The 21,236-nt window shown below is 43.4% G+C and overlaps 1 protein-coding gene across 3 annotated transcripts in view; it reads right to left on the bottom strand.

Moving 5' to 3' along the window:
* The window catches only part of UGP2 (UDP-glucose pyrophosphorylase 2), a 56,596-nt gene extending 35,578 nt beyond the window's left edge, over positions 1 to 21,018 (bottom strand). Inside the window, exon 1 of one of the 3 annotated variants that reach the window (XM_038751294.1) lies at positions 20,943 to 21,018. Coding sequence is in view for 2 of the 3 variants with exons in the window: in XM_038751292.1 (XP_038607220.1) it covers positions 14,350 to 14,368 (19 nt within the window). In the remaining variant the exon portion in view is untranslated. Of the gene's footprint in view, positions 1 to 13,379; positions 13,408 to 14,349; positions 14,622 to 20,942 lie in introns of those variants that run through there. The other 2 variants (XM_038751292.1, XM_038751293.1) reach the window with 2 other exon arrangements.
* Positions 21,019 to 21,236: the final 218 nt, after the last annotated feature.

The following is a 21,236-nucleotide window of genomic DNA, read 5'->3' as shown; positions in this document are numbered from 1 at the left end:
ATTCATTCATTCAGTCGTATTTACTGAGCACTTACTGTGTGCAGAGCACTGTACTAAGCACTTGGAAGTACAAGTTGGCAACATATAGAGACAGGCCCTACCCAACAGCGGGCTCACAGTCTAGAAGGGGGAGACAGACAACAAAACAAAACATATTAACAAAATAAAATAAATGGAATAAATATGTACAAATAAAATAGAGTAATAAATACGTGGCAAACATATATGCAGGTGCTGTGGGGAGGGGAAGGAGGTAAGGTGAACTTAAAGGGACAAAATCCACATGGGACTTTTAAAAGTCTATATCACTCCTGAATCAATTGTACTTAGTGAATGACTACTGTGAGCTGATCACTATACTAAGAGGTTCAGGGAGGACAATATACCACAATTAGCAGATACACAAAGTGTAAAGTCCACAGTCCACAAAGTCATGCCATTCAGAAAAGACCTTAATTTATGACTATCAAAATTACAAATCTGAAGTTCCACTGTAAGAAAAAAAGAATAAAAAGTAGGACAGATGGTTCTAAGGAATCCTGTGATTTTTCACTCCCCGGTGGCATTTATTTAGTGCTAGGCACTGCGCAAAAACAGTTGCAGGAGTTCTATGCCCTCAAGGAGCTTACAAACAAATGGGGGAGACAGGTACACCAAAGTTATTTACAAACAGTGAAAAGTGGAGGAAGAGACAGCAGAAAGCAGAGCAAACACATCAGGATGGAAACAGCCAAACAACTGACTTTATACTAAGACAATAAGAGTGACCATGGTATTCCAGTAACTTCACTTTACGGCTTCTGCTGGTCAGGAGATCAATAAATCGTATTTATTGAGTGCAGCGCACTGTACTAAGCATTTCAGAGAGGACACTATAATGGACACATTCCCTTCCCACAGTGAGCTTACAGTCCAGAGGGGAAAACAGAACAGACATTAATATAAATAAGTTACAGGTGTGTGTGTGTATATATATATTATCAATCGTATTTATTGAGCGCTTACTGTGTGCAGAGCACTGATATATATATATATATATATATATATATATATATATATATCCACTTTTCACTGTTTGTAAATAACTTTGGTGTATCTGTCTCCCCCATTTGTTTGTAAGCTCCTTGAGGGCATAGAACTCCTGCAACTGTTTTCTCGCAGTGCCTAGCACTAAATAAATGCCACCGGGGAGTGAAAAACTACAGGATTCCTTAGAACCATCTGTCCTACTTTTTATTCTTTTTTTCTTACAGTGGAACTTCAGATTTGTAATTTTGATAGTCATAAATTTAAGGTCTTTTCTAAATGGCATGACTTTGTGGACTTTATCTACACTTTGTGTATCTGCTAGAGTGTATCTGCTAATTGTGGTGTATATATATAGATAGATATATATATATATATATATATATATATATATATATCAAGTGCTGTGGGGATGAATAAAGGGAGCACGTCAGGGTGTTGCAGACCGGAGTGGAAGAGAGGGAAAAGAGGTCTTCTTAGTCAAGGAAGGCCTCTTGGAGGAGATGGGTCTTCAATAAGGCTTTGAAGGGGAGGAGAGTAATTGTCGGATATGAAGTGGGACGGGGGCTCCAGGCCAGAGGCAGGAGATGGGCGAGAGGTCAGCAGTGAGACAGGCGAGATTGAGCCACGAGATTGAGGCACGACATGAAGGAAACTGGCTTGTTAAAATTTCAAAAACAACTTTAAAATGAATTTTAAGGATGAAGTACACATGTCCATGGTCTCTCAGTCTGGGAGCCCCTTCCTTCCTCTCCCCCTCTTCATCCCCCCCTTCTTACCTCCTTCCCTTCCCCACAGCACCTGTATATATGTATATATGTTTGTACATATTTATTACTCTACTTATTTATTTGTGCATATCTATTCTATTTATTTTATTTTGTTAGTATGTTTGGTTTTGTTCTCTGTCTCCCCCGTTTAGACTGTGAGCCCACTGTTGGGGAGGGACTGTCTCTATATGTTGCCAATTTGTACTTTCCAAGCGCTTAGTACAGTGCTCTGCACATAGTAAGCGCTCAATAAATACGATTGATGATGATGATGTCCATAACGGTTTCCAGCAAAACCCAAAAAGAAGATAGGCCAACTATTTGGAGGAAGGTTAGGCTCTGCCAATCGGGTAATAACCGAATCCGAAGAGCAACTCCAATCACATTTCCAGAGTTCGAGCCAATTTTGCACCCAAACTTATCAATGGCCCAGCTTGCCCTCCTAACCCAGGCAAGGATTCCCCTCAATCCCCAACCCGTGAACGTATATACTCTTCACAGCACCCAAATTCTCCATTGCCACCAAACATTCTGGCAAACTCCAGTGGATACCAGAGGGTTAATATTACTAGCCTGGGGCAGGAGGATGCTTAAGCAGCCTTGATCAATCAATCATATTTATTGAGTGCTTACTGTGTGTAGAGCACTATACTAAGCGCTTGGGAAGTACAAGTTAGCAACATACAGAGATAGTCCCTACCCAACAGCGGGCTCACAGTCTAGAAGGTGGAGACAGAGAACAAAACAAAACATATTAACAAAATAAAATCAATAGAATAAATATGTACAAGTAAAATAGAGTAATAAATACGTACAAACACATATGCATATATACAGGTGCTGTGGGGAAGGGAAGGAGGTAAACGGGGTGGGGGATGGAGAGGGGAGGAGGGGGGAGTGGTAAGGCGGGGGTGATGAAATACCATCATCATCATCAATCGTATTTATTGAGCGCTTACTATGTGCAGAGCACTGTACTAAGCGCTCTTATCAATTAATCAATCGTATTTATTGAGCGCTTACTGTGTGCAGAGCACTGTACTAGGTACTTGGGAAGCACAAGTTGGCAACACACAGAGACAGTCCCTACCCAACAGTGGGCTCACAGTCTAGAAGGGGGAGACAGAGAACAAAACAAAACATATTAACAAAATAAAATAAATAGAATAGATATGTACAAGTAAAATAAATAAATACATAGAGTAATAAATGCATACACTTGTCTTAACAAGAGAGGGCCTGGCTTACTCTTGATTTATTCTTGCCTCCAAAGATCTGCCCATGTGTAGGCGCACACCACACACACACATTTTAAAAGTATTAGAACTAATGTTTTTCGAATTTGCAAAAATCAACTCCAGGGAACTGAAATCAGAATGTTTCTGTTTAAGAGGTACATTCTGAGGGGTACACGAAAAGTAGAATTGCCTAGTGGATAGAGCATGGGCCTGAGAGACAGAATAACCTGGGTTCTAATCCTGGCTCTGCCACTCGTCTGTTGTGTGGCCTTGGGCAAATCACTTCACTTCTCTGTGCCTCAATTACCTCATTTGTAAAATGGGGATTAGAAGCAGCGTGGCTCAGTGGAAAGAGCCCGGGCTTTGGAGTCAGAGGTCGTGGGTTCAAATCCCAGGTCCGCCAATTGTCAGCTGGGTGACTTTGGGCAAGTCACTTAACTTCTCTGTGCCTCAGTTACCTCATCTGTAAAATGGGGATGAAGACTGCGAGCCCCCCATGGGACAACCTGGTCACCTTGTAACCTCCCCAGCGCTTAGAACAGTGCTTTGCATATAGTAAGCACTTAATAAATACCATTATTATCATCTTTTAGACTGTGAGCCCACTGTTGGGTAGGGACTGTCGCTATATGTTGCCAACTTGTACTTTCCAAGTGCTTAGTACAGTGCTCTGCACACAGTAAGTGCTCAATAAATACGATTGATTGATTGACAGGAACTGTGTCCAACTTGATTTGCTTATATCTATCCCAGGGCCTAGCACCGTGCCTGGCACATAGTAAGCACTTAAATACAATAAAAGAACATTTATTCTTACACCAAATAGCCTATAAGCACATTTTAAAGTTTTATGAAAATAAGGTGACATTGGGCAATAAATTTAGAGGTAGAATTATTAAAATATCCCTTTATTACATTGTTCTTTCTCCACTGTTTAAAATAGTGAGATATAGGCAAAGAAAAATGAAAATTTTGATTTTGCTGTGCTGTGAGGTTGTGGGTGGGGCGATTACCAAAAGCCCAAAGGCCATAGATCCAAATGTCTAGACAACAAAGAAGAGTGGGTGGGAACCACTACTTGCCTCCTGTAATCCCATTAGAGCAATAAGAAAACCACCGTATTTCCAGTCCATTTCCAATTACTGCTTTGGGTAGCCATGAAATGGTTGAGTCTGCTCTGCTTAAGTATTTTTATATTTCAAAAAAGTGGAGTACATACGTCGATCCTTAAAGTTAAGTTTAAACATAAATAACCATAATGGATAATAATAATAATAATAATAATAATAATAATAGTAGTATTTATTAAGCACTTACTATGTGTTATGCACTGTTCTAAGCTCTGGGGTAATGCAAGCCAATCAGGATGGACACAGTCCCTGTCCACATGGGGCTCACGGTCTTAATCCCCATTTTACAGATGAGGTAACTGAAGCCCAGAGAAGTTAAGTGATTTGTCCAAGCTCACTCAGAAGACAGGTGGCAGGGCCGAAATTAGAACCCAGATTATAAAGACTATCATGATGGAACAAAAATGGTTTTAGAAATGACTGATCGAGATACCAACCTAAAGAAAACCGAACAGATGGTTTAGGGAAATGAAATTTTCTCAGGGAGTATATAAAAATAAGGTAAAGGAAAAATGTGAGCACATTTCTAGAAATATCTCAAATATTTGCAAAACGGCATCAGAACGGTCAATATCGTATAACTGTTTGTTTGAGGGCAAACTGATGGAAAAAGCCCATAAATCAACAAAAGATTTTGGCTAGCTTCCACCTATTCTTTAGTTTGTAATCCAGAATCTTGCCACTCTGGTTTTTCCTTTTTTGTTCTGGAAGCTTACAACTCTCCAGTCCTTCATTTCACCCAATGTTCCTGTTTAGCTTTGCTTTTACCTACGTGGCTCGGTGGAAAAAGCACAGGCTTTGGAGTCAGAGGTCATGGGTTCAAATCCCCGCTCCACCAATTGTCAGCTGTGTGACTTCAGGCAAGTCACTTCACTTCTCTGTGCCTCGGTTCCCTCATCTGTAAAATGGGGATTAAGACTGGGAGGCCCCGTGGGACAATCTGATCACCTTGTAACTTCCCCAGCGCTTAAAACAGTGCTTTGCACATACTAAGCGCTTAATAAATGCCATCATTATTATTATATCTTGGTTCTCAATGCCAAGCGAGCCTTGCTTTCAGAATCTCAGGGCCTTCACCCTATGAAACTTTATGGTCAATCAATCAATCGTATTTATTGAGCGCTTACTATGTGCAGAGCACTGTACTAAGCGCTTGATCCAGAATAACCTTCCAGAATTTTTATCCCTGACAGGATAAAAGTCAGGAGATGTTTGCTTTACCAGCTTCTGTAATAACAAGAAGCAGCTTGGTCTAGTGGCTACAACATGGGTCCGAGAGGTCAGAAGACCTGTGCTCTGATTCCGGCTCTGCCACTTCTCTGCTGTGTGACCTTAGGCAAGGAATTTAACTCTCTGTGTCTCAGTTCCTTCATCTGTAAAATGGAGATTAAGACTATGAGCCCCATGTGGGATATGGACTGTGCCCAACCTGATTAGCTTGTACCTACCCTACTGGCACTGCAGTAAACACTTAAATACTCAACTGTAAACTCCCTGAGGGCAGGAACCTTATCTTTTACTCTTATTGTGCTCTCCCAAACCCATAGTACAAGGCTAGCACATAGACCCTCAAAAAAAAAAAAAAAAGATTGATTAATTGATTGGTTGATTTCCCAAACTCATCAAACAATTCCAATCTCAGGGAAAACAATGAGCTTTCTTCTTCCTTGTGATTGACAACCTGGTGGTGAAACTCTTAAGGTATTTTATTCACTCTTACAAGCCTCAGAGCATGTGGTTGTGAAGAGCCAGGGTTTTGGAGTCAAAGGTCAGGGGTTCAAATCCCAGCTCCGCCAATTGTCAGCTGTGTGACTTTGGGCAAGTCACTTCACTTCTCTGGGCCTCAGTTACCTCATCTGTAAAATGGGGATGCAGACTGTGAGCCTCGTGTGGGACAACCTGATCACCCTGTAACCTCCCTAGTGCTTAGAACAGTGCTTTGCACATAGTAAGCGCTTAATAAATGCCATCATTAATTAATTAAATACCAATTTAAAAAAAAACAAAAAAACCCAAGGAGAAGATCATGAAATTTTCTTTTCACTTTAATTTTTCAAAGAGAATTGAAATATCACAGACATGCATGATTTGGAGAGAAAATGGATGTCAATCACCTCATAAGCCAGGATATAGCTTATTAAGTGATGTGCTTAGAACAGTGCTTGGCACATAGTAAGCGCTTAAATGCCATCAGTATTATTACTCTCACAAATTTGAAAGAAGAGTATAACCTGATTTTGTGAGTTTGTGTTATGCTTGCCAAGAAAAGTGTTACCAGGATACGGTTTGGGGCAGTTATACCTCTTGGGCAGGTGAAGAGTTATTTCCTTTTAAAACAACGTTGTTTAATGGAGGAAAAGAGTATCCATCAAACCCCTAAATGCTTTTTCCAAGAAGTGAACAATTCAATCCTAGTTCTTTCACCTCATTCTCTCAGTCAATCCTAGTTCTTTCACCTCATTCTCTCAGTCAATGTATTTGTGGAGCAGAGCACTACTCTAAGCACCTGGGAGAGTAGGACAGAAGCAAACTCTTTCCCTGCCCTCGGGGCACTGACAATCTAATGGGGCTTTAAAGCAGAGAGAAAAAAATTAATTATAATTAATAGGACTACAAGGAACAAAGATACTAGGAATATATAAGAATGGAACATTACAATGACTTGTATATATGTTTGCACATATGTTACTCTATTTATTTATTTCACTTGTACATATCTATTCTATTTATTTTATTTTGTTAGTATGTTTGGTTTTGTTCTCTGTCTCCCCATTTTAGACTGTGAGCCCACTGTTGCGTAGGGACTGTCTCTATATGTTCCCAACTTGTACTTCCCAAGCGCTTAGTACAGTGCTCTGCACACAGTAAGCGCTCAATAAATACGATTGATGATGATGATGATGACTGAATAATGCAGCTTCATACACATACATGCCCTGAGGCGGTGTAAAAGTACATATGTGCCAAAAAGGTGGCTGGGCTGTGGAAACTCAGAGGTATTGGGGATTATTGGAAAATTACCAGAATGGTAAACTCCTTGTGGTCCTTGTGGTATCAACTCTGTGATACTATAGCCTCCCAAGCACTTAATACAGTGCTCTGCACACATTAAGCACTCAATGAATACAACTGATTTACTGACAGAGAAGGTGAGATTTTACGAGAATTGTGAAGGAGAGGACTCATCTAGAAGGTTTGGAAGGGAGACTTATAAAATAAAGGTCACTGTAAAGCCCCCCTTTTCATTTAACAACACAGTAAACAGGAGAGAGATTACCTTACACGGTAATGACCGAGTTGCTAGATTGACCAGAACCTCAGGTTTAAATTGTGAAAAATATTTTCCAGAAGAAAAAACACAAGACTTGGAAAGTAAACGGAAGGGAAATTTTCAAAATTAAAATAAAAGCTAAGTTCATTTTGAGCATGTTCTAAGCAATTTACTCCAAACTGTTTTCCCTTGGGGTCACTCCACTGCATGTTGGGGAAGGAGAGGAAGAACAGCGAATGAACAGATGAACATTTTCCTTCCTAATGGTTATGGGGTCTCATAATTAAGATCAATCAATCAATCATATTTATTGAGCGCTTACTATGTGCAGAGCACTGTACTAAGCGCTTGGGAAGTACAAATTGGCAATATATAGAGACAGTCCCTACCCAACATTGGGCTCACAGTCTAAAAGGGGGAGACAGAGAAAAAAAAAAAAAAAACCAAACATACTAACAAAATAAAATAAATAGAATAGATATGTACAAGTAAAATAAATAAATAGAGTAATAAATAAATAAATAGAGTAATAAGATCCAAAGGCTGGGTGTTAGCCATGTCTACTCTTCATTCATTCATTCAATCGTATTGACTGAGTGCTTACCGTGTGCAGAGCACTGTACGAAGCGCATGGAAAGCACAATTTGGCAACCGAGACAATCCCTACCCAACAACGGGCTCACTCTTCTGTTGCGTCCCAAGTCTGTTCAAATTCCATATCCAAGTACCACAGATCTTAACAATATGCCCTACCTAGAAAAGGGTTAAATTTAGATTTACAAGGCTTGAGGGTGGAAGTTCAGGCCTGGTTAAAAGGCAGCTGGGGGGGTGGGCGCCCATCTCCACTTGTTCTTCCAAATCACTAAGGCTATAAATAGTCCAGCTGGGAGCCAGTAAACGGAATGAAAGGAATTAAATCAAGACGAGCAGCACCTGTAAATGCAGTACACTATACTAAGCACCTGGGAACATACAACAGAACAGACATGTCAAGCCCCCTCACCTCCATTTGCCATTTAATGGGGTACATATACAAACTCAAATATACACTAGGTGAAAGAATGAAGAACACAGACATATGGAAAACAAAAAAGCAGGCAATATTATAAATAAGAAGTATACTGACCAGATACCTGGTTAGGTGACTAGGCAGTTATAGAGGGTTACAAGAGAGAGGTTAAGGCCAATCACATGCAGCAATTATAGCATTAGACTTTTAATTAGGGCCTACTTCTAACAATGGCGCTGACAATCTGCTGGGGATAATACAAATTTCTAATGTGAGTAAAGATTCAGCTTGAGGAATAAAAAAATTCTACCACGGCTTTGCATTCAGCCACCATCAAGTATCAATCATATTTACTGAACGCTTCATCATCAATCGTATTTACTGAGCGCTTACTGTGTGCAGAGCACTGTACTAAGCGCTTAGGAAGTACAAGTTGGCAACATACAGAGACAGTCCCTACCCAACAGTGGGCTCACAGTCTAAAAGAATAATGATGATGGTATTTGTTAAGCGCTTACTGTGTGCAAAGCACTGTTCTAAGCTCTGGGGGGACACAAGGTGATCAGGCTGTCCCACGTGGGGCTCTCAGTGTCCCCATTTTACAGATGAGGGAACAGACACAGAGAAGTTAAGTGACTTGCCCAAAGTCACACAGCTGACAATTGGCGGAGTTGGGATTCGAACCCATGACCTCTGACTCCAAAGCCCATGCTTTTTCCACTGAGCCACGCTCCTTCTCTACGCTTACGGTGTGCAGAGCACTGTGTGCATACGGAGTTGGTGGACACATTCCCTGCCCACGTGGAGCTTACAGTCTGGAAGGGGAGAGAGACATTAGAATAAATTACGGATCTGGACATAATTGCTGTGGGGCTAATAAAGGCCATAAATCCAAATGCAAGGGCGATTCTGAAAGGAGAAGCAGTAGGAGAAATGGAGCCTTACTCAGGGAAGGCCTCTTGGAGGAGGTGTGATTTTAATAAGGCTTTGAAGGTGGGGAGAGTGATCATCTGTTAAATATGAACAGGGAGGGGGGTCCAGGACAGAGCCAGGATGTGACCAAGGGGTCAGGAGCGAGGAAGATGAGATCACAGTACAGTGAGAAGGTTGATGTCAGAGGAATGAGGTGAATGTGCTAGTTTGCGATAGGAAGTTTGCGAGGAAGGACACGAGAAGGCAAGGTGATCAAATGGTAAGGTGTTTCTGTTTGGTGCAGAAATGGATGGGCAACCAGAGGAGATTCTTCAGGCGTGGACAAACATGGACTGAATTTTTTCTTTAGAAAAATGATCTGGGCAGCAGAGTGAAGTATGGACTGGAGTGAGAAGAAACAGGAGGCAGGGAGGTCACCAAGGAGGCTGATGCAGTAATTACAGCAGAATAAGGCAAGTGCTTGGATCAACGTGGTTCTAATCAATCGTATTTATTGAGCGCTTACTGTGGGCAGAGCACTGTACTAAGCGCTTGGGAAGTACAAATTGGCAACTTATGGAAACCCACCTAACAAATCGGCAACAACGGCAACATATGGAGTCCCTACCTAACAACGGGCTCACAGTCTAGAAGGGAGAGAGATAATGATGTTATTTGTTAAGCTATTAACAAATGTTAAGTTATTAACAAATGTTAATGATGTTACTTGAGTTACTCAGTGGAAAGAGCCCGGGCTTTGGAGTCAGAGGTCATGGGTTCAAACCCCAGCTCTGCCAGTTGTCAGCTGTGTGACTTTGGGCAAGTCACTTAACTTCTCTGTGCCTCAGTTACCTCATCTGTAAAATGGGGAGTAAGACTGTGAGCCCCCCGAGGGATAACCTAATCACCTTGTAACCTCCCCCGCGCTTAGAACGGTGCTTTGCACATAGTAAGTGCTTAATAAATGCCATCATTGTTATTATTAAGCTCTGCTGGGGTGGATTCAAGCAAATCAGGTTGGACATAGTCCCTGTCCCACGTGGGGCTCACAGTCTCCATCCCCATTTTACAGATGAGGTAACTAAGGCCCAGATAAGTGAAGTGACTTGCCCGAGGTCACACAGCAGAGAAGTGGCAGAGCTGGGTTTAGAACCACGACCTACAACGCCCGGGCTCTTCATCATCATCAATCGTATTTATTGAGCGCTTACTGTGTGCAGAGCACTGTACTAAGCGCTTGGGAAGTACAAGTTGGCAACATATAGAGACAGTCCCTACCCAACAGTGGGCTCACAGTCTAAAAGGCTCTTGCCACTAGGCCGGATTTCAGTGATGTTGCAAAAGTTAAACTCACAGGATTTAGTGATAGATTGAACATGTGGGTTGATTGGGAGAGAAAAGTCAAGAATAAAGCCAAGGTTCTGGGCTTGTGAGACAGGAAGGATGACTGTGAGCCCACTGTTGGGTAGGGACTGTCTCTATATGTTGCCAATTTGCACTTCCCAAGCGCTTAGTACAGTGCTCTGCACATAGTAAGCGCTCAATAAATACGATTGATGATGATGGTAGTGTCAAGTGACGGGAAAGTCAGATGGGGGACAGGGTCTGGTGGGAAGATGAAGAGTTCTGTTTTGGACGTTTTAAGTCTGAGGTGTCACTGCTATGTTTAAGTAGAGATGTGGAGGTAGTGTCTTGACTTAAGAAAGGATGTGACATACAATTGGTGACTTGAAGTTGGTACTTTTTACCCCAGCACACACTTTAAAAATTGTTCAGTAGACTTCTGCTTTAAGGAACACATTACACAGGTGAGCGAGATTCTCAGGCACAGCTCATCCCATAGTCCCCACGGAAACACATCCAAAACTCCAGTCCTAACGAACACATTATTTGACACAGTCCCATTTTTTCAGTCACACATCATACTGATAACAAAACTTGTTAAAGCTTAAGGTATAAGAAGCAATCACCTCTCAATCAAGGCAACCGTCTGTAGACATCAGTTCTAAAGTTTCAGGTAGCGTAAATGACAAACTGAAGTTACTAACTGGCTTGGGCAACATAACCGAATAGAACAGTGCCTGGCACAAAGTAAGCGCTTGACCAATACCATAATTACCAATTACTATTATTAAAGGATCGTAGACTTTTCACTTTTAGTTCAGTAAACTGCCTAGAATTTCAAGATACAGAACTCTGTACAAAAAGGACATGTGTCCTACCTTATCTAGTGCCCTTGACATTGTCTGCTGCCAAAGATAACATTCACATGATTTCTTTTTACATCAACCCTAATAAGAACTAAAGGATTGTGAAATTTCTAGACTTCAGGGCGGATTAATGTTCACTAACCTTTCAGCTGCACAATCACCACACTAAATATTTAGGAAAAAGTCAATCAATCAATCAATTGTATTTATTGAGCGCTTACTATGTGCAGAGCACTGTACTAAGCGCTTGGGAAGCACAAATTGGCAACATATAGAGACAGTCCCTACCCAACAGTGGGCTCACAGTCTAAAAGGGGGAGACAGAGAACAAAACCAAACATACTAACAAAATAAAATAAATAGAATAGATACGTACAAATAAAATAAATAAATAAAGTCATAATAATTTAATCTGTTGTACAGTCAATTGTACAGCCAGTCACTTGTTCTACTATTTCATCTGAACACCTTCTATTAACTACATATTCTTTCTTCTCAGGGCTCCCACTGCTTGTAAATAATTTTGAATGTCTTAGATTGTAAGCTCCTTGTGGGCAAAGAACTTTATTTGGACTGAGCTTTCTTAGTATGCTACTTTGTGCTCACTCAGTGGGTGCCCAACTAGGTGACTCCGGAAGAGCAAAATTTTCACACTGAGTAAGGGGAGGAATTCAAAGGGACAGTAATTCTATGGAAAAATAGATCTTTAAAATCATTAGCACTTCAAAATGTGATAATTGAGTTATCTGTAATTTAACAAAATTTCACTTTGCTCATAAAATTAAGTACTAGACATCAAAATTAAAAGTATGGCAAATAAAGCTTCAATTTAAGTGAACTGGGCTGTGCTAATAGCATGCCATTAGCTATGTTTTTGCAAGGAGAGATGGTATTAGAGTTTAATCATGAAGTACAAAATTTGAGGACAAAGAAGCAGTGTGGTTCAGTGGAAAGAGCACGGGCTTGGGAGTCAGAGGTCATGGGTTCAAATCCCTGCTCTGCCGCTTGTCAGCTGTGTGACTTTGGGCAAATCACTTAACTTCTCTGGGCCTCAGTTACCTCATCTGTAAAATGGGGATTAAGATTGTGAGCCCCACATGGGACAATCCGATCACCTTGTATCCTCCCCAGCGCTTATAATAATTATTATATTATATATTATTATATATATTATATATTATTAATATAATAATTATTATTATTAGCAATAAATAGTGCAATCTTTAAATTGTTAGTTTTGCCACTCTTTAACAAAAAAGATTAATAAATTAAGGACAAGAGAAAGGATCAAACTTAAGGACAATAATTTCATTAGGCACAATGTAGCCCATGCCCGGTTGGACACTTTTCTATGAAGATTAAGGAGGGTAAATATAATAAAAATCCTAGTTTTACTTAAGTATAAATCTTTAAAACTAAGTTTTAATGAGCCTGTAGCCACCTCCAGGTTTTAGAAGATAGTACTGTTTATCTTCTTAATCCTTTTAAAAATACTGATATTAGCAGGAAAGGTTAAAGAACATTAATTTTTTAAGCAGGTACTACGGAGTTAGATGTGACATTCCACTTTTAAAGAAATACTGCAGCCATTTTATGAGTTTGAGTAGGAAGAATCTCTCGCCATAAAGAAATTAAAATTTGCAGTTGAATGTTCATTTACATTTCAGAGCCTAGTACACAAAGCAGTCATCTTTCCTAAAGGGTTTCATGTGCCTCAAAAATAGCCCAGGTGGTCAGCTAAGTCTTTTCTTGATGCCTATAAGTGTTTACAATAATTCAATGATCTGAAACTTGCTTAGGCTTTTGTACTCACTGTCACTCCGCATCAAGGTCCAGAAAGATGGAGATTAAATCAGCATAACTTTAAAAGTGTTCTCGCTATATTCAGGGTATCAAGTAAAGGAGATGTGAACTTTCAAGCTATTGGTTCAGCAAAATGGCTGCAGCTTTCCCTGCAACTCACCCCTGCTTATGCTTAGCTATTACAGGGGTTTGCAAAAAAAAAAAAAGTGTGTGGCAAAATCCCCGTTCAACAGAGTTTTAAAACGGTTCAGAAACCGATGGAAAAAATCAGGATTCGGCGCCGACTGGTTCGAGAACTAGGCTATTTTGTTTTGTTGATGGGCTGCCGTTAACCAGGCAAGACCAGAAACTCATCTCCACGTTTCAGATACAGCTTAACCGTCTTCGGACTTCAAAAAAATAAAAAATAAAAATAAAGAAAATGACAGCAATGCAGCAAAGTCATTTCTCCTCTTGAAACGACCTCCAGTTCTTCTTTCGCAATAAATGAATCTGAGACTCACAACACGTACACACACACACAGGGAGTGAAAGCTGAGAGTGCTAAGGCATAAAATCCACCTGACTGCCCTGGCCCTCCCTGCACGTACACAAACACACATACACACACACACACACATATACATATATGTATATGTACATACACACACAGTCACCTTCCTGGGACTAACCAAGAAGGAATTGGTCCCGAGTCCCATCAAATCCTAAAGGTCCGTGCAACCTCCAGATCTGTTAAATCCAAACTTACTGACTTGGAGAGCGGTGATGTGAAATTAAAAAAAAAAAAAATAACAACAACTCAACGTACCTGTAACGCCAGCCTACTAGATGATGATGTCTGTTGCAGCTGTCAATTTAGCAAAAAAAATTTTTTAAAAAAGGAGGGATGCGGGTTTGTGGAAGATGCAACTCTCAAACGAGGATGACTTCCACCTTGGCGACGGAATCATTTAGACAAATAAAATCAGAGGCTGACTTACCTTGAGCAAATGCCGACATTCTTAAGGTTTTGCAGGAAAATTTGTAGCCTGCCTTTTAAATAAAGGGGGGGGGGGGGGGAAATAACCCCGTTCGGGTCCTCCCCTGTTTAGGAGGCGATGTGTTCCTCTCCTCAACCGCACTTCACTTCCAGGAGTATTAATAGCAATTAGCAGCAATTACCAAGGGCCTTTCGAAAAAGAAAAGTCTCCAGGGAAACGCAAGGCCAAAGAGAGGGCAAGTTGGTTGCAACTCCTTCCCGGCCCGCCGCTCCTAGTAGGAATGGGAGGCATCGGGCAAAGGGAAAACCACGAGAATTTACATTTCATCAATGGAGAGGCGGGCCGGGCCCGGAGCTGACCCGCCCCTCGGGGGTGGGGCTGCAAATCAATCAAGCAATCGTATTTATTGAGCAATTACTGGGTGCAGAGCACCGGACTAAGCGCTTGGGAAGTCCAAGTTGGCAACATAGAGCGACAGTCCCTACCCACCAGTGGGCTCACAGTCTAGAAGGGGGAGACAGAGAACAAAACCAAACAGACTAATAAAATAAATCGAATAGATATGTACAAGTAAAATAAATAGAGTAAGAAATATGTACAAACATCTATACAGGTGCTGTGGGGAAGGAAAGGTGTTCAGTGCTTACTGCGTGCCAAGCACTGTGACAGACGCTGGGGTAGCTAGAGGATCGTCAGACCCAGTTCCTGTCAATCAATCAATCAATCGTATTTATTGAGCGCTTACTGGGTGCAGAGCACTGGACTGAGCGCTTGGGAAGTCCAAGCTGGCAACATATAGAGACAGTCCCTACCCAACAGTGGGCTCACAGTCTAGAAGGGGGAGACAGAGAAAAAAACCAAACATACTAATAAAATAAATAGAATAGATATGTACAAGTAAAATAAATAGAGTAAGAAATATGTACAAACATATATACAGGTGCTGTGGGGAAGGGAAGGTGTTCAGTGCTTACTGCGTGCCAAGCACTGTGACAGACGCTGGGGTAGCTAGAGGAGCGTCAGACCCAGTTCCTGTCAATCAATCAATCGTATTTATTGAGCGCTTACTGGGTGCAGAGCACTGGACTAAGCGCTTGGGAAGTCCAAGCTGGCAACATCTAGAGACAGTCCCTACCCAACAGTGGGCTCACAGTCTAAAAGGGGGAGACAGAGAACAAACCCAAGCATACTAACAAAATAAAATAAATAGAATAGATATGTACAAGTAAAATAAATAGAGTAAGAAATATGTACAAACATATATACAGGTGCTGTGGGGAAGGGAAGGTGTTCAGTGCTTACTGCGTGCCAAGCACTGTGACAGACGCTGGGGTAGCTAGAGGAGCGTCAGACCCAGTTCCTATCAATCAATCAATCAATCGTATTTATTGAGCGCTTACTGGGTGCAGAGCACTGGACTGAGCGCTTGGGAAGTCCAAGCTGGCAACATATAGAGACGGTCCCTACCCAACAGTGGGCTCACTGTCTAAAGGGGGGAGACAGAGAACAAAACCAAACATATTAACAAAATAAAATAAATAGAATAGATATGTACAAGTAAAATAGAGTAATAAATATGTACAAACATCTATACAGGTGCTGTGGGGAAGGGAAGGTGTTCAGTGCTTACTGCGTGCCAAGCACTGTGACAGACGCTGGGGTAGCTAGAGGATCGTCAGACCCAGTTCCTGTCAATCAATCAATCAATCATATTTATTGAGCGCTTACTGGGTGCAGAGCACTGGACTGAGCGCTTGGGAAGTCCAAGCTGGCAACATATAAAGACGGTCCCTACCCAACAGTGGGCTCACAGTCTAAAAGGGGGAGACAGAGAACAAAACCAAGCATACTAACCAAATAAAATAAATAGGATATGTACAAGTAAAATAAATAGAGTAATAAATATGTACAAACATCTATACAGGTGCTGTGGGGAAGGGAAGGAGGTAAGATGGGGGATCGGGCAAAAGGGATTGGGCCCGCTACTGCTGCTGCCTCGGTTTCCCCTCCCGAGGAATGGGCCTGACAGCTGGTCCCCTGGGAAACAGTGAGCCCGTTGTTGGGTAGGAACCGTCTCTATAGAATAATAGCACTTGTTAATAATAATAAGAATAATGATGGCATTTATTAAGCGCGTACTATGTGCAAAGCACTGTTCTACGCGTTGGGGAGGTTACAAGGTGATCAGGTTGTCCCACGGGGGGCTCACAGTCTTAATCCCCATTTTACAGATGAGGTAACGGAGGCCCAGAGAAGTTGACTTACCCAAAGTCACACAGCTGACAATTGGCGGAGCCGGGATTTAAACCCATGCCCTCTGACTCCAAAGCCCGCGCTCGTTCCATTGAGCCACGCTTACTATGTGCAAAGCAATAATAATAATTTTGGTATTTGTTAAGCGCTATGTGCAAAGAGCTGTTCTAAGCGCTGGAGAGAATACAAGGTGATCGGGTGGGGCTCACAACCTTCATCCCCATTTTATTCATTCATTCAATCGTGTTTATTGAGCGCTTACTGTGTGCAGAGCACTGTACTAAGCGCTTGGTTTTGTTTTCTGTCTCCCCCTTCTAGACCGTGAGCCCGTTGTTCGGTAGGGACCGTCTCTCTATGTTGCCAACTTGTACTTCCCAAGCGCTTAGTCCAGTGTTCTGCACACAGTAAGCGCTCAATAAATACGACTGAATGAATGAAAGTGGCAGAGCCGGGATTTGAACCGATGACCTCTGACGTCAAAGCCCGGGCTCTTTAAGCAGCGTGGCTCAGTTGAAAGAGCCCGGGCTTTGGAGTCAGAGGTCATGGGTTCAAATCCCGGCTCCGCCAATTGTCAGCTGTGTGACTTTGGGCAAGTCACTTCACTTCTCTGTGCCTCAGTTACCTCACCTGTAAAATGGGGATTGACTGTGAGCCCCCCGTGGGACAACCTGATCACCTTGTAACCTCCCCACTGCTTAGAACAGTGCTTTGCACATAGTAAGCACTTAATAAATGCCATTATTATTATTATTATTACAAGTTGGCAACATATAGAGACGGTCCCTACCCAACAGGGGGCTCACAGTCTAGAAGGGGGAGACAGAGAGCAAAACAAAACATATTAATAAAATAAATAGAATAAATATGCACAAATAAAATAGAGTAATAAATACGTACAAACATATATACATATATACAGGTGCTGTGGGGAGGGGAAGGAGGTAAGGCGGGGGGTGGGGAGGAGGAGGAGGGGGAGAAGAAGGAGGAGGCTCATTTTTACAGATGAGGGAACTGAGGCACAGAGAATAATAATAATGATGGTATTTGTTAAGCGCTTACTATGTGCAAAGCACCGTTCTAAGCGCTGGGGAGATACAAGGTGATCAGGTTGTCCCACGGTGGGGGGGCTCACAGTCTTAATCCCCATTTTACAGATAAGGGAACTGAGGCCCAGAGAAGTTAAGTGACTTGCCCAAAGTCACACAGCTGACAAGTGGCAGAGCAGGGATACAAACCCATGACCTCTGACTCCAAAGCCGGCGCTCTTTAATAGTAATGATGGCATTTATTAAGCGCTTACTATGTGCAAAGCACTGTTCTAAGCCCTGGGGAGGTTACAAGGTGATCAGGCTGTCCCACAGGGGGCTCACAGTCTTCATCCCCATTTTCCAGATGAGGTCACTGAGGCACAGAGAAGTGAAGCGACTTGCCCAAAGTCACACAGCTGACAGTTGACAGAGCTGGGATTTGAACCCCTGACCTCTGACTCCAAAGCCGGCGCTCCTTCCATTGAGCCAAGCTGCTTCTCTATATGTTGCTCTCTTCCTCCCTTCAAGGCCCTACTGAGAGCTCACCTCCTCCAGGAGGCCTTCCCACACTGAGTCTCCACCCCACAGCACCTGTATATCTGTATATATGTTTGTACGTATTTATTACTCTATTTATTTACTTTATTTGTACATGTTTATTCTAATTATTTTATTTTGTTAACGTTTTGTTTTGTTCTGTCTCCCCCTTCTAGACTGTGAACCCCCTGTCGGGTAGGGGAGAAGCAGTGTGGTTGAGTGGAAAGAGCCCGGACTTTGGAGTCAGAGGTCAGGGGTTCAAATCCCGGCTCTGCTAATTGTCAGCTGTGTGACTTTGGGCAAGTCACTTCACTTCTCTGGGCCTCAGCTACCTCATCTGTAAAATGGGGCTTAAGATGGGAGCCCCCTGTGGGACAACTTGATTGCCTTGTATCCTCCCCAGCGCTTAGAACAGTGCTCTGCACATAGGAAGCGCTTAATAAATGCCATTATTATCATTAGGGACCGTCTCTGGATGTTGCCAACTCGTACTTCCCAAGCGCTTAGCACAGTGCTCTGCACACAGTAAGCGCTCAATAAATACGATTGAATGAATGAATGCAGCTCCTCCCGCCCAGGCAAGGGGAGGCCCGGAGGGGGCGGGAAAAAGACAGCTTCCCCACCCCTAAATTCATTCATTCACTCAATCGTATTCAATCAAACTTTCTCCCAGAACTGCTTTAGGCTAGTCCTAAAAACTGAGGATTTCTGAAACACTTAATAAATGGCATAATTGCTCATCACCCTCTTAAAGTACAATTAATACAGAATTCTTAAAAGGGGGAGACAGTGCTTTGGGGCAGAGCCCAAATACTAAGCACCAGATGTGAATTACTTAAAATTGAGCCAGGCTCTAAAAACTGGGTTAAAATCTCAATATAGCGGGATTCTTAGCTCTAGAAGGCCTGGGCTGGGCAGGACGAGGAGGCGCTGGGAATACCGGGGGAGTGGCGCTGGGAATACCACGCGGGAGGCGCTGGGAGCCGGACCCTTCCCAGCCTCCGCTGCAGCAATTCCCGATCGGCTGGGGCTTTCCGGCCTGCTGCTCCATCTCGTTTCCAGAAAATGGGAAGGGGGCTTCTACTGTGGGCCAGGAGCAGCAGCAGCAGAAAGGGAATTCTATATGTTCCAGAGGATAATCCAGTTTCTACTTCAGTCTCTGCCCCTCCCCACCCTTCAATCCAGTGGCCCTTTTTTCCACTCAATCAATCAATCACTCAATCGTATTTATTGAGCGCTTACTATGTGCAGAGCACTGTACTAAGCGCTTGGGAAGTCCAAATTGGCAACACATAGAGACAGTCCCTACCCAACAGTGGGCTCACAGTCTAAAAGGGGGAGACAGAGAACAGAACCAAACATACCAACAAAATAAAGTAAATAGGATAGAAATGTACAAGTAAAATAAATAAATAATAAATAAATAGAGTAATAAATATGTGCAACCGTATATACATATATACACAGTGCAGATGCACTGTACTAAGCGCTTGGGAAGTACAAATTGGCAACATATAGAGACAGTCCCTACCCAACAGTGGGCTCACAGTCTAAAAGGGGGAGACAGAGAGCAAACATACTAACAAAATAAAATAAATAGAATAGATAGGTACAAGTAAATTAGAGTAAAAAAAAATGTACAAACATATATACATATATACAGGTGCTGTGGGGAAGGGAGGGAGGTAAGATGGGGGGATGGAGGAAGGGGCTCAGTCTGGGAAGGCCTCCTGGAGGAGGTGAGCTCTCAGCAGGGCCTTGAAGGGAGGAAGAGAGCTAGCTTGGACTCCCTCCTGAAGAGTGCCCAAATCCAGAGAATACAAAAGAATCAGATCAGGGAAAAGGAAATTGCGTGCAAAAGCGATATAATAATAATAATAATGGCATTTATTTAGCGCTTACTATGTGCAAAGCACTGTTCTAAGCGCTGGGGAGGTTATAAGGTGATCAGGTTGTCCCGTGGGGGCTCACAGTTTTAATCCCCATTTTACAGATGAGGGAACTGAGGCCCAGAGAAGTGAAGTGACTTGCCCAGAGTCACACCGCTGACAACTGGCGGAGCCGGGATTTGAACCCATGACCTTTAAGAACTGGAATAAAGATCAAATGTCTGATCTATCAAATTCACGGATATGGAATATATCTGTCTCCCCCTTTTAGACTGTGAGCCCACTGTTGGGTCGGGACCGTCTCTATGTGTTGCCCACTTGGACTTCCCAAGCGCTCAGTACAGTGCTCTGCGCACAGTAAGCGCTCAATAAATCCGATTGATGGATGATGAAAGGGAATATTGGCCGGGAATAGTCTGGCTTCCCAACTCCCGGACTGGGCCTCAGCCGTGCGATGGGCGGCTCCGGGAAGGGACCGGCTGTGCCCTTTACCCGCCCTAGCAACGCCCCCCCCCCCCCCGCGCGGCGGGAGGGGACCGGCTGTGCCACCCCCCTCCCTAGCAACGCCCCCCCCCCCGCGCGGCGCCGGCTGTACCACCCCCCCTCCCTAGCAACGCCCCCCCCCCCCGCGCGGCGGGAGGGGAGGGGATCGGCTGTGCCACTTACCCTCCCTAGCAACGCACCCCCCTCCTCCCCCGCGGCGCGCTGGGGGGGGGGGCCCTTCTGCCTTAACGTCGCCCTCCCCTCCGACGGAACCACGGTGGCGGGGGAGGGGGGGGCGCACATCTTCCACCGGCGGTTAGGACCGATTAATAACCACCATCATCGTGGTATTTGTTAAGCGCTTACTACGTGCCAAGCACTGTAATATTTCCCCCTTTCTTACCTGATCCGGACACCGGAAACGGCTGCACAAGTCGACTTTCCGGGCCTTCCTCCCCCCCTTTCTCGCAGGGACTAACACGGCTGCAGCAAACCCAGCCCCCCCCACCTTGCTCAGAGCGGAAGTGCCCCCCCTCAGGTCCCGCTTGAGTGGCAGCAGCCGCCGGCCAATCACAAGGCAGGGCTGCCCCTGGGATGAGCCAATGAGCAGCGCGCAGGGGCGGGGCGGGTGAAGTAAGGCAATGGGGGAAGCCAGAGGAGGCTGAGGAGATGGTGGGCAGAGGCCTGGGTTGTCTAG

This window comes from Tachyglossus aculeatus, chromosome 9 (assembly GCF_015852505.1).
Source record: "Tachyglossus aculeatus isolate mTacAcu1 chromosome 9, mTacAcu1.pri, whole genome shotgun sequence".
NCBI lineage: Eukaryota > Metazoa > Chordata > Mammalia > Monotremata > Tachyglossidae > Tachyglossus > Tachyglossus aculeatus.
The sequence above is the reverse complement of the archived record's forward strand: the minus strand, read 5'-3'. Positions and strand labels throughout refer to the sequence as shown.